This window comes from Gossypium raimondii, chromosome 11 (assembly GCF_025698545.1).
Source record: "Gossypium raimondii isolate GPD5lz chromosome 11, ASM2569854v1, whole genome shotgun sequence".
NCBI lineage: Eukaryota > Viridiplantae > Streptophyta > Magnoliopsida > Malvales > Malvaceae > Gossypium > Gossypium raimondii.
In genome coordinates, this window is record NC_068575.1 from 55949272 (window position 1) to 55963028 (window position 13757).

At 30.1% G+C, this 13757-nt stretch overlaps 2 protein-coding genes across 4 annotated transcripts; one reads left to right on the forward strand and one right to left on the reverse strand.

Annotated features, from left to right (window-relative positions):
* Positions 1-1708: 1708 nt before the first annotated feature.
* LOC105802683 (actin-depolymerizing factor 10) lies at positions 1709-2735 on the forward strand. The gene is made up of 3 exons (XM_012634471.2): positions 1709-1917; positions 2225-2490; positions 2585-2735. The coding sequence occupies exons 1-3, from the start codon at positions 1915-1917 to the stop codon at positions 2733-2735; spliced, it is 420 nt and encodes a 139-aa protein (XP_012489925.1). The 5' UTR covers positions 1709-1914.
* On the reverse strand, positions 2151-12410 carry LOC105802680 (uncharacterized). Of its 3 annotated transcripts, XM_052624156.1 has the most exons (8): positions 12201-12410; positions 11510-11766; positions 8567-9111; positions 8252-8444; positions 8044-8108; positions 3398-3608; positions 3249-3288; positions 2151-3167 (listed from the first exon to the last, which is right to left on the reverse strand). In XM_052624156.1, exons 2-7 carry the CDS (start codon positions 11747-11749, stop codon positions 3262-3264), a joined length of 1281 nt encoding a protein of 426 aa, XP_052480116.1. In that variant the 5' UTR covers positions 11750-11766; positions 12201-12410; the 3' UTR covers positions 2151-3167; positions 3249-3261. The 3 variants fall into 3 exon arrangements, with proteins under 3 accessions (XP_052480116.1, XP_052480115.1, XP_012489920.1); XM_052624155.1 differs by having other exon boundaries at positions 2151-3288; positions 12201-12409; XM_012634466.2 differs by lacking the exons at positions 2151-3167; positions 3249-3288; positions 3398-3608 and adding exons at positions 6950-7602; positions 7713-7923 and having other exon boundaries at positions 12201-12408.
* Between the last annotated feature and the right edge of the window lie 1347 nt (positions 12411-13757).

Here is a 13757-nt window from a genome sequence, read left to right on the forward strand (position 1 = left end):
AAAATATTTTACATGATTGAATAAGTACTGATTATTAATTATATTGAGCTTATCCTCTCAAGATTGCGATAGAAAAGAAAATTCAGATGTCTAACTCTCAAGTTTCCACACGTTTTAAGGTGATTTGTTTAATAATTATTTATATATATGGTAAATACAATTCTAGTGGACCATGACATCAACTCTACTTTCTTATATTTTTTTTGTTCTTTTCGATTAACATTAAATAAGTTTAATTGTTTAAAAGTTCCTGAAATTTTCTCGGAAAAAATAAATTAAGTTTTTACTATTTTTTTAATCAAATTGAATCACTGGTTAAATAAATTTTTGACCAACGTTAACCGTTAGAATGGTGACGTGACTATTAACGAGGCTGATATGGCGCTTTATGTAAGTAACAATTGCTGACGTGGTAAAAAATATTTTTTTTATTTTTTTATAAATTTGTAAATATTATTAAAATTTATAAAATATTAAATAAAGTTTAAAATTTAAAGAGATTAATTTAAAAATCTATTTAAAGTTAAGTCCAAAATGAATCTGGACAACCATATGTTCAGGTCCATTTTGGACGATTTTTCTAAATTATATAAAGTTTAAAAATAATAATAATTAATTTTCATATAATTTTTAGTTCTATTGATACCTTTTAGGATGTATAAAAATATTTTTATAAAATAAATATAAATAAATTTAATTTTACTAATCGTATGTGTAAAGTTTTTTTTAATGTGTGAAAATGTCCAATTATTTAAAACTTTTAAGCTATTTATAGACTATAATTGATACACTTTTTAAATTGGATATATTCATATATGTTTTTAAAATCTTTACACATACAATTAATAAAATTAAAATTATTTATGTTTATTTTATAAAATATTTTTATACATTCTAAAAGGTACCAATAAAATTAAAATTTATACACATATCAGTTTTTAAAGAAAAATAATTTTAATATTTTTTAAACTTTATATAATTTAAAAAATCATTTTGAATGAATATGGACATAGAGCTGCCCAAATTTACGTTGAATATGGACAATCCTATGTCCAAATTCATTATGGACTTAACTTTTAATGGTTTTTATTACTTTATAATTTTGTGTTGTGTCTCCTTACGCCAATATTATAACAGTTAATATTAGTCAAAGGGTCTATTTGACCAATTTTATTAATTTAAAACTCAATTAAGTATAAAAAAGTTAGAGGATTTAATTGAATTTATCGAAAATTTTAAAGACTTCGTAAACCATTAGTCATGTTAAATATATATTTTAATCAGGGTACAACTTATAATTATAATAATAACCAAAATATTATAACGAGTTGAGTCACAAATGCAATCAAGTGGTAAATTTATTACATACCCTTAAGAGAATCAATTAATTTTAAATAAAATAAATGCTAATAATTAATACAATTTTCCTTTTCTTTTTGTTTGATAAGTCACAATCAAAATTTGGTTTGATTTAAAATTGAAAAGAATGTTAGATTTTTGAAAATAATATAGTATTTTTCATATAGTTTTCTTTTCAATTGCACTGAATTAGAAATAAGGTGAAACTCAATTAAAGTGTGTAAATATATAAATATAGATAAAATATAGTTAATTAATAAATGTCAATATTTTTCTTTTTCTGAAAAATAAAATTTTGAACCACAATTTAACCTGATCTAAGAACAGATCGACCACAAATAATGGCAATTCAGGCAAATGAATTCTGATTAATCCACCCTTTATTCCCACCCTAAAATATCTCTCATCCCCTCCCTCGCATTTCTTATTTTCTGTTTTCCCTAGTTAAAATCATTCAATTTCTTTTCTCTTCTCTTAATTATTTTCTCAGTCAGATTTTATTTCCCTTGCTGACCATTGCCAAAAGGTTTACCAAAGCTTCATTTCCAGAACAAAATGGTATGCTTCCCAAATCTTTCTTTTATTGTAATTGTTGGTTCCTATATAACTTTGTAATATTTATTAGTAATTGTGAAAAAGAGAACAAGAAGAATGAGAATGAAAGATGAAGGAAGCTTAGAGAAATTGATTTCAATGGACCAGATATTTTTCCATGTGGCAATTGCATATCCTATTTCCATTAATTAATTTTGAAAAAAGTTAGTATGATCTTTATGCGGATCCGAAACAAATAATGACCACGGTTTTAACATTGCATGTTATTTATTATTAAGTGGTGTTAATACATATGTGGTGCTATAAATAGGCAAATTCATCATCTGGAATGTATGTGAACGATGATTGCAAGCTGAAGTTTTTGGAACTAAAAGCAAAACGAAATTATCGTTTCATCGTGTACAAGATCGACGAGCAGACACAACAGGTGATCGTAGACAAGTTGGGAGGTCCCCAAGAAACTTACGAAGATTTCACCAACTCCTTGCCCGAACATGAATGCCGCTATGCTGTCTTCGACTATGATTTTACCACAGATGAGAATTGTCAGAAAAGCAAGATTTTCTTCTTTGCATGGTACCAAGACAAACACATTGTTCCCTTACCAATAACTCAAACTGATTGTTACAATAATATTGTTCCTTTGTGGTGGTGTATAATATATGTACAGGTCACCTGATGGGTCAAGGGTGAGGAGTAAGATGCTTTATGCAAGCTCCAAGGACAAATTCAAGAGACAGTTGGATGGGATTCAAGCTGAGTTGCAGGCAACAGATCCAAGTGAGATGACCTTGGACATCATCAAAGCACGAGCTCTTTAATTCCTTCCTATATAACTCAAAACTCCATTCAAGGCGTTTCCTTTTTCAATAATCTCTATTAATTTGTGGGGTATTTCCCGTTTTTAGTTTCTCTGTATCTAAGCTACATCAGAAAACTTGACATCATATCCTATAACATCCTAAGTAAACCCTTGTAGTCTAAAGGTCGGAATTCCTCTGTTTCTCAATGCTATTTCAGTATCTGTAATAATTGATTCTTATGGTTTAGTTTTTTTCCAATATTCTGTCTCCCACGTCTCCACTTGCCTTGTTATTTTGTATTTTGTGTCGAGAGAAGCTTGAATGGCTTGAGGTTCATATGGGGGAGGCAATGCACATGGAAATTTATGACTAGGAGACTTCACCATTGACTGCACCATAAAATCCTTCCATAAACCTTTCTGCAAGCATGCTGCGGATTCGGCACAGACCCTGTGGGATTTTGAAGGTATTGTTGGTTTAAACTTCAAGAGTTTCGAGTATTCGTTCAACAAATGAAACATGTAGTCATACACATTTTGCATTGTCAGAGTCTCTTCGATAAATTTGCTTCCTGCTTCCCATAAAGAGAAATTAAAGGTACATTATATATTTTCTTAAGAGATAGATATACATGATTGAATTCATTGCAATCCATGTTTTCATTTGCTGAGAATATGTACCTCATGAGGGTGATTATTGCCCCATTCAACTGCAAACTTAAGATCCCTACATTTGTTTTTGCGACGGATACGCCAGTAATGCTGCATCGGCACCATACTTCTCGAGAAGAAATCATAGTATTTAGGCTTTATCAACAACGTCATGCTATCACATGCCAGTATGTATTTCTCACTTACAGACCAAGTTGCTCCTTCTATATAGATTTTATATCTTTATATGGATTGTACCACAGCGAAGTTGAAAAATCTCATTAGACTAAAAGTTGTTTAAAATTGAAAATTTAAAAACCTTCCATAAGAAGGAGAAGAAAAAGGGTTTTGCATATATATACCTATGGGTACATTGATCTTCGAATTTAGAATGCTTGAAACTTTGTTGACTTTCTTTACCCCAATCCATTTGGCTTGGCGTTGCCTAAGTTTCTTATGATTTCAATCCATTTATAAAAGCCCTGCCCATCAATGACACAAAGAAGAAACATAATAATTCAGGAAGTACCTGCTTATAAATCCGAACATTGCAGTCGTTTTTATCTGAAAGGTTGCATTTCAAAAGATCTACCCGATCTTTAGCAACGTATGGGTTACCCTTCCAGTAGGCATAAGGCTTCCTCTTTGTCCACTTGATCCTCTCCCTCCCTTTCTTTATTGCCTTCAACGTCTCCTCCCATGGCTTTATATTCACCTCTGCCCTGCCAGGACAAAGTAAACTAAATATGATTAGCTTGCTAATTGCAATAAAAAGTTATTAACACTTGACATTTTTTCTCCATTAGCAATTTGTTGCGGTAATCAGAATTAAAAAATTGATATATCATTAAGAACGTGTGACTTTTGGCAATATGTAGCAGAATTTACCATCCCCGGAAGGTCCAGTCAGGGAACACAATGTCCAGTGCTGCTTTTTCTCCACAATAATGAAACACCGGCGGTGCTAATGCAGCATAGCGTCCTTTGTAGTTTCTTCTCTTGATCACGGTATCGTCTCCACAAAAGAACAAAAGGTCCAAGTCTGGTACTTTTCCAGGGTACAACCTTAGAAGCTGCAAAATGCCCCATATTGTAAATACATCCCTGGTTTGATATGGCCTGTTGTACTTCTCCACATAGGCCTTTCCGTTGACAATGACGAGCCTGAAATCCGCACAGGGTTTTCCCCTTTCGATCATGTCTTCTGTAATCCACGAACTCTTCCATTGCTTTAAATCTTGGTGGATCCACCAGAAGTAATCTGGGCAAGTTCTAGCCGATGATTCTTGGGGCTGGAACACCGACGGGTAATTTTCCGGGCATGTTTGGGGTAAATTAACTGAATTAGAGCAGTTTAGAGGAAATTCAATCCTCTCATGATGTAAAAATCGACTGCCCATTTGGAGTGCCCCGTATAACAAGCTGAGAAACAAGTAGATCAAAAAATCTGCATTAATCTTTTATTAACAAAATTCGAAATATGGAAATATATTATACATGATTGGAAATATATAAAAGAGTAATTATTTGGTAGATAGAATTCTATCTATACAGTTAATTTATTTATTTTAAAATTTTAAAATATAATTTAAGAATGCATTGGACAAATTTAACCCTAGAGTTAAAAAATTTCACCGTTAATTTACAAACTAATTATAATATATAGTATATTATGACACAAAATGGTTGAAAACTTTTATCTAACAAATATATTTATTAAAAATTTAAATAAAAATAAATAAAGTATTGGTTGAAATGACAAAATAAAATATTGATAAAATCCCATCATAATTATGGAAAAAATTATTAAAATTGTAAAAGAATAAAATTATTTGTTTATAATTTAAAATTAATTTATTATATTTAAATTAAGTTGGAGAATATATTAGATATAAATGAGTGTATAATAATATTTTGTCATGTTTAAAATTTAATGACGTGATATTATTTTATTTGTGCTTAAAACGATACTTTTTAGGATGATATTAATATAACTTATTCTCAATTATTATTATCATAACATAAGTCGATGGTAGTAAAAACAAAATTTCTCAAAATTTATTTATTAAAAATGATTAAAAAAAGTATAAAGATGAAGGAAAGCAACAAGTTTTGATATGAGGGAGACTTACAATATCCATCCAATTAAGCAGAGCTGGAATAAGAAAGAGGAAGAAGAAGATGAAGGTAGTAGTTGTTGAGACCAACACCAACCTTTGAAAAGCCCTATCCTCTTGAAGTACTTTAACATGCTCCACCATGGAAACCGTATTTCCCACAACTCTATTCCTGATTTAAAACCAAACCTGCCATACATTTATATGGCAAGGAATTCTCGCAAGTAGGGAAAGTTGACTTCATTTGCATAGTTTTTTCTTGTGCCAAGTGTACATTTTTTAATATACATACTTTAACATGGAATTTTTTTAACGTTAATTAAAACAATCTTCATTTATAAAAAGTTATATTTAACTAAGTAATTTTTAAATATTATTTTAAATATAATATAGTATTACTTAAACATTTTATTATATTGTATACTTCTACGTTTATATTATTGTCAAGTAAATCTAATTTTAATACTTAAAATATTGTTATTGCAAATGTAATATAATATAATATAATTTACGGAAACATTGAATATAATTATAATTATTTATTTCAATGTTAATTACCTAATATCTTTACTTTAACTTTTACTGTGAGTAAATCAAATTTTGACTTATTTTACGATATTAATATTAACTACACTATTTAATAATTTTTATGCTAAATTAGTACAAATTCGAAATTGAAGAAAGTAATTCCTCTCATAAAATTAAGGATAAATTCATTTTTGTTAATTTCGAAAATCAACAAATAACAATAACAAATAATGCAATCCAAAAAAAATATTTCGAAAATGTTAGGCAATCGGCTAAGATCGAGTTTGGGTGGTGGGTAAGTGGGCTACTGGGTTAGAAATTTAATTTTTTGTTGTTACATTGGAAATGAAGTTTTCGATTTAAATTACATGGTCCAATAAGAACTCAACACCTGGAAATAAAACTTTATCTTTTCTTTTTGTCGCGTAGGATTTTTGGACGGAAAATGCCATTGTTGTTATCTATTGTTCTCGCTTGCCCAACTTTAAAATTAATAAGAAATAAATTTTTTTGAATTTTTTTAGAGAGATTAATTTGCTCAGGGAATAGAGTGTTTTTTTTACCTACTAAATCGTACAATATTTTTCAACACCTTGTTTCTCCATTTAAGAGCTGCGGTGACATGTATCAAGGGAGTTTAGCTCATTGCCTTTGGCCTTTTCTGCACTGACTTTGGAATTATGTTGCTGCTGCTTCTGTTTTCTGGAGCTTATTTTGAAGAAGTTTTAGATGTTCTATTTCTCTGTGTTGCTGTTTTGAAACGGTCTTAAGGTCTTTTGTATTATTACCACTCTTTCAGTGGACTGATATGTTCCCTAATAATATTTATTGATGTAAAATCATATAATATAATATATATTCTATAGCAAAGTTTTCACATAACTTTTGGTAATTATACTAAATCATATAATATATATTCTAGAGCTAAATTTTAACATAAAGAAGGAACTTTACATAAATGGGGTATTTCCTCTGAAAACTTAACATCATAACCTCTAATATCCCAAGTAAACCCTTGTAGTCTAAATGGTGATATAAAGTTAGGAATTCCTCTGTTTCTTAATGCTATTTACAAATCAGTCCTGTATTTGATTACAATTACAAATTCTTCCATATGATCAGTGCAAGAATGATCTGAAATAGACTAAGCTTTTCTTAATTTGGCTACACTAATTACAGATGTTGATGAAAGAAAAAAACGAGAAAGAGAGGTTTCTAGCTTTCTATTGATTCTTATGGTTTAGTTTTTTTCCAATATTCTGTCTCCCACGTCTCCACTTGCCTTGTTATTTTGTCTTCTCTGTCGAGAGAAGCTTGAATGGCTTGAGGTTCATATGGGGGAGGCAATGCACATGGAAGTTCATGACTAGGAGACTTCACCATTGACTGCACCATGAAATCCTTCCATAAACCTTTCTGCAAGCATGCTACGGATTCGGCACAGACCCTGTGGGCTTTTGAAGGGACTGTTGGTTTAAACTTCAAGAGTTTGGAGTATTCGTTCAACAAATGAAACATGTAGTCATACACATTTCGCATTGTCAGAGTCTCTTCGATAAATTTGCTTCCTGCTTTCCCTATGGCCTGTGCCTGCAAGTTTATAAAGCGAAATTGAAGGTACATTATATATTTTCTTAAGAGATAGATATACATGATTGAATTCATTGCAATCCATGTTTTCATTTGTTGAGGATATGTACCTCGTGAGGGTGATTATTGCCCCATTCAACTGCAAACTTAAGATCCCTGCATTTGTTTTTGCGACGGATAGGCCAGTAATGCTGCATCGACACCATACTTCTCGAGAAGAAATCATAGTATTTAGGCTTTATCAACAACGTCATGCTATCACATGCCAGTATGTATTTCTCACTTACAGACCAAGTTGCTCCTTCTATATAGATTTTATATCTTTATATAGATTGTACCGCAGCAAAGTTGAAAAATCTCATTAGACTGAAAGTTGCTTAAAATTGAAAATTTAAAAACCTTCCATAAGGAGGAGAAAAAAAGGGTTTTGCATATGTATACCTATGGGTACATTGATCTTCCAATTTCGAATGCTTGAACCCTTGTTGACTTTCTTTGCCCCAATCCTGAATTAATAACCAATTAGAGTTACAAACACAGAGTTACCCATTTGGCTTGGCGTTGCCTAAGTTTCTTATGATTTCAATCCATTTATAAAAGCCCTGCCCATCAATGACACAAAGAAGAAACATAATAATTCAGGAAGCACCTGCTTATAAATCCGAACATTCCAGTCGTTTTTATCTGAAAGGTTGCATTTCAAAAGATCTACCCGATCTTTAGCAACGTATGGGTTACCCTTCCAGTAGGCATAAGGTTCCCTCTTTTCCCACTTTATCCTCTCCCTCCCTTTCTTTATTGCTCTCAACGTCTCCTCCCATGGCTTTATATTCACCTCCGCCCTGCCAGGACAAAGCAAAGTAAATATGATTAACTAGATAATTGCAGTAAAAAGTTATAAACACTAGGCATTTTTTTCTCCATTAACGTCGTGTGAATTTAGGCAATATGTAGCAGAATTTACCATCCCCAGAAGGTCCAATCAGGGAACACAATGTCCAGTGCTGCTTTCTCTCCACAGTAATGAAAAGCCGGCGGTGGTGATGTAGCATTGAGTCCTTTGTAGTCTCTTTTCATGATCATAGTCTTGTCTCCACTATAGAACAAAAGGTCCAAGTCTGGTACCTTTCCAGGGTACAACCTTAGAAGCTGCAAAATGCCCCATATTGTAAATACATCCCTGGTTTGATATGGCTTGTTGTACTTCTCCACATAGGCCTTTCCGTTGACAATGACGAGCCTGAAATCCGCACTGGGTTTTCCCCTTTCGATCATGTCTTCTGTAATCCCCGAACTCTTCCATTGCTTTAAATCTTGGTGGATCCACCGGAAGTAATCTGGGCAAGTTCTAGCCGATGATTCTTGGGGCTGGAACACCGACGGGTAATTCTCCGGGCATGTTTGGGGTAAATTAACTGAATTAGAGCAATTTAGAGGAAATTCAATCCTCTCATGATAAGTTTTAGAAGTTCGTGAGTCAAAAATCGACTGTCCAATTGAAGTGCCCCGCTGAGAAACAAGTAGATCAAAAAACAAAAAAAACAAAAAAAAAAAATTGCATTATTCTGTTATTCTCAAAATTCGAAATATGGAAATCTAATGGTATACATATTTTGAACTCAGTGAGATTTTGCTACACATTTAATTTATTTATTTTTAAAATTTTAAATACGAGTTATAGACCCATGGTACAAACTCAATTTTATTTGTAAAGTTGTACAAAATAATTATGATATATACTGTCAAAAAATTTATTTAATAAATATATTTCCTAAAACTTTATATAAAAACAATTCAGTAAAATGGTAAAATTAAAATATTGTTCAAATACTATTATAGATATGTTTTTATGTAAAATTATTTTTATTGAAGTGGCTAGTGCCATCCAAGAGACTAATCAGATGGACTCACTTTAACTGCTAGCACAGACTCAATATTGGTCCTAGAGAAAAGAATCAAGAAGCTAACGGATTGACAAAGTTGGCTCACATAAATGAGCAAGGGTTGCAAATTTTTGAAACTTCTCCGCTAAGGGGTTTGAATTGTGTTTTGTAATTTTGTTTCTTTATTCTCTTATTTATCACAAAAAGAAAAGAAAAGAAAAAAAAGCCCTCACACCACATTTATTACTTTGTAAAATGATTGGTTAATTTGATAATTTTATAACTGAGATGAAACCAATTAATAAATAACACTAACTCAATCAGTCACTTAATATATACTATAATTGTACTAATGAATATATTTTTTAAAAATTCAAATTTGTAACTTTTTTAAAAATTAATTATTTCAACAAATATATATGTGGTAATTACTAGGAAGTAATACTCAATTTTAACTGAAAAATCGAAAAATTAACACAACAGAATATTTTTATTTTTATTTAGTTGGGTAGGGACTTATTTTATAATATTTTCTAATTATTTAAACTATATTTATTTTATGTAATATATAATAAATATTTTATCATATAAACTCAACTCAATAATTTTAAACTTAACCAACAAAATTCGAATTTGTTAACTAAAAATTCGACTGAATTGACCAAATCAATGTTAGTTTGGTTTGACCGGTTTGTTCAATTAAAGTTGGTCGGATCAATTTTCTCATATTAAAATTAGTTAAGTCGATTCGAAAAAAAATTGATCGAACCAACCGATTAAATCGATTACTATACCTTACTAATTATCATTGCAAATTTGTGTTTTTAAAATTTAATAATGAATTTTACCCTTTATTTTATAAAAATAAATAAACTAATTCTTTTAGTATAATTGGTGAAAAGAATACACAAAACATTCAACACTTATTTAAAACCAACCAATCAAGTTCACATGTTTATTAATAAATAGACCAAATTTTTAATTTTCATAAAGTGAAAAGATCGAATTTTGACAAATTAAAATAAAAAATTAAAGGGTTTAATTTATTTATTTCAGTAAAATAAAAGATGAATTTTATAATTTGACAGTTAATTTAATTATTAAGTTATTTTTTCCCTCAAAATTTTATTTATTAAAAAGTTAAAAGTAATGAAAAAACTCCTCGAAAATCAATTGGACCCCTACTTAAAAAGTGTACGCAATTAGAATATTACTTCAAAAATAACAATCAATTGGGTCCTCTGCATTGTCATTTCTATTAAGGCCCCTGACGGACCATTAAGTGCTGACATGGCGGATGACGTGGAAAAACGATGACATTGAGGGCTTAATTGATTTTTTTAGTAATTTCTACTAATTTTTAAAACTTTTTAATAAAAATTACTACTCATTTTTTGTTTTTTCACCTTATCAAGGTGCATCGATTACCTATCCTCAACTAAAACTTATCACTCACTTTAAACCACCAAATACTAAATCCATTATTTCTAAGATCCTTTACTCGAGACCCCATCCAAATCAAATTATCATCAGACTTAAAGCTCCTCCATTAAAATCTAATCCAAACCTTAAAAAAAACTATAATTTTCTTATACATATATTTATTTTTTATTTTTTTTTACAAATTTTTATACTTTCAATAAGTTTTTATAATTTTTTATTAATTTTATAGAATTTTTATCATTTTAATTATATTTATATAATTTTCTATAATTCTATAATATTAAATAATTAAATATAATTTGTTGAAAATTTTTATATAATCCCTAAAAATCAATTAAACTCTCCTAAAATAATTAAAAATCAATTAAGCTATCCTAAAAAAAAATTAAACCATCCACGCTTAGCCATCACGTCACCCGCCATGTTGATTTTAACGAAAATGACAATTCAAAGAGCTTATTTTTGGATTAAAGGTTGAATTGATGAAGGGTTTTTTTAGTACTTTTCATCCTATTAAAAAATGATTTAAAAAAAAAAAGTGAAATGATGAAGGAAAGCAACAGGTTTTGAGGGAGACTTACAATTTCCATCCGGTTAAGCAGAGCAGCAATAAGGAGGAAGAAGAAGAATATGAAGGTAGTAGTTGTTGAGACCAATCCCTTGAGGCGTCCAACACCAACCTTTGAAAAGCAGCCATGAATGACTTCATCACCGTAAGCCCTAACCCCTTGAAATATTTGAACACGATCCGCCATGGAAACCGTATTTCCCAAGCTCCCCCACAGCCCTATTCCTGCTTCAATGCCTTGGTATATATACATATAAATGCATATCCTCCCTATAAGGCAAGACATTATAAATTGCCTTAAATATTTATTTTGACTAATTAATGAGTTGGCATGCATATTCAACCCGATTCAATTTGGAGGGTTAACTTTTGCTTGTAGAGACTTTAGTTGACGTGGATACAGTCCTAGCTTTTTAATTATATTTGAAACCACTACTATTATTAAACCATAGAAATAAATGTTTGGGCAAAACCAATCTATGTTAACGTTATTCAAAGACTCAAGAAATATTTATGATTCAACACGTTTGAAGGAGACTTCTATCATACATATTCACAAAACAAATCAAAGAACAATCTCTAAAATCATTAAGAATTGAAAAACTTGATCGTGCATGTAAAACATAGTCTGATCTTGTTGTATGAGAGTAATCATTAATCATATACAGAAATAGAAGAAAAAAAAAACGAAGATCATCATATACCTGTAATTCAAGCGTATAAAGTGGAGATGGAGCTGCAAAACTGAGATGATCAGGTAGTGAAAACTTGGAGAAAAGAACAAGGTCAAAATCAAGCAGCAGTGTTACGATTTGACTTTCATCACTGAATTAAATTCCGTAAACCATAAGCTATTGATTTTTCTCAGGCAAGAGGAGGGGACAAAGATGAAGAAATACTGATTTAACTTTTTTGAATAATTATTTTTGTCAGTTATATTTAAACATTTTAACAATAAATAGGTCCAGTTTCCATTCTAATGTATTAAATAATTATCCTAATTTTTTAATTCTATCAATAAAAAATTGAGAGATTATATCATCCAAATGGTAATTATATGCTATAATTAATAATTTAAAAGAAGTTAATAATTTGTAATTAGACTTGTTTATGAATCGGACTATCTATCTAGGCTCGAAGGTCTGTTAGAAAAAAAAAGGATTTTGACAAAATACGAGGCCGAAAAATAGACTTGGATAAAATCTAAGGCCCATTTTTTATATGGGTCAAGCCTTGGGCAATTATTTTTTTAACTTGAGCCTTAATTATATATATTTTTATATTTATATTAAATCACTAACTTAATAACAATTAAACTCATTATCCAAAATCTAAAAAAAAATTCAACTAAATAACCCAACCCAAAATGTAAATTTTTAAAATTTATATTTACTACAATAAAATATTTATTATATCGATGGTAGTGTTTTTTTAATATAAAGAATTTTTAGTGTGTAAGAAAATTTTTATTTTAGCCTTTTTTTAGAGCATTATATATATTTTTTTAAAATATTTTTAAATAAAAACTAATCTAAAAAATTAAGTATGGGTGGGTTGGGCCAGACCTAGATTTACTTTTCTTAAATTAGGCTGGACTTAGGCAAAAAAAAAAGCCTATTTTTCGGGCCGAGTCAAATCCGGACTTGAAAATTTGATCTAAATACCTTGCATAGGCTAGACTCAAACTCGGCCCAACCTCTATTTATGGCATATGTTGTACTTTTATTTTATTATTATTATTTTATATAATTTCATTATAAGTTTTAATCATATCTGCTCTTTTTGATATAATACTTATAGCCCCTCCTCAATTTATAAAATAGAAGATAATGTGCTTCAATGTACTTAAACTCATACCAACCGAGTTAAAACTTAATTGACATATTGTACTTTTATTTGTATTTATTTTTAGAGTCTAAAATTTCGATTAATAATGGAAAGTCCAATCACCACGGGACATGTATCATAATTTCTTTTTCCATTTACAAGGTTGCGAGCATGCCATTACTCCTCATTTGATAAGCGGATCACATGTAATCATATACATTACAGTAATAGATCGCTTTGTACGAATTTGCGGACAGCCATTCCTATGGCTGGTGACGGAAAATGCTATCCAAATTTGAGAATTTAGAAAACCAAACTTGTTAGTAGGATAAGGGTGGGTTACCCAATTCCACCGCAACACTTGTTGTTTTCTGTAGTGCCCAACACCGCAATGGCACCATGTCCTTGATTAAGAAGTCATACAAACAAAGGCC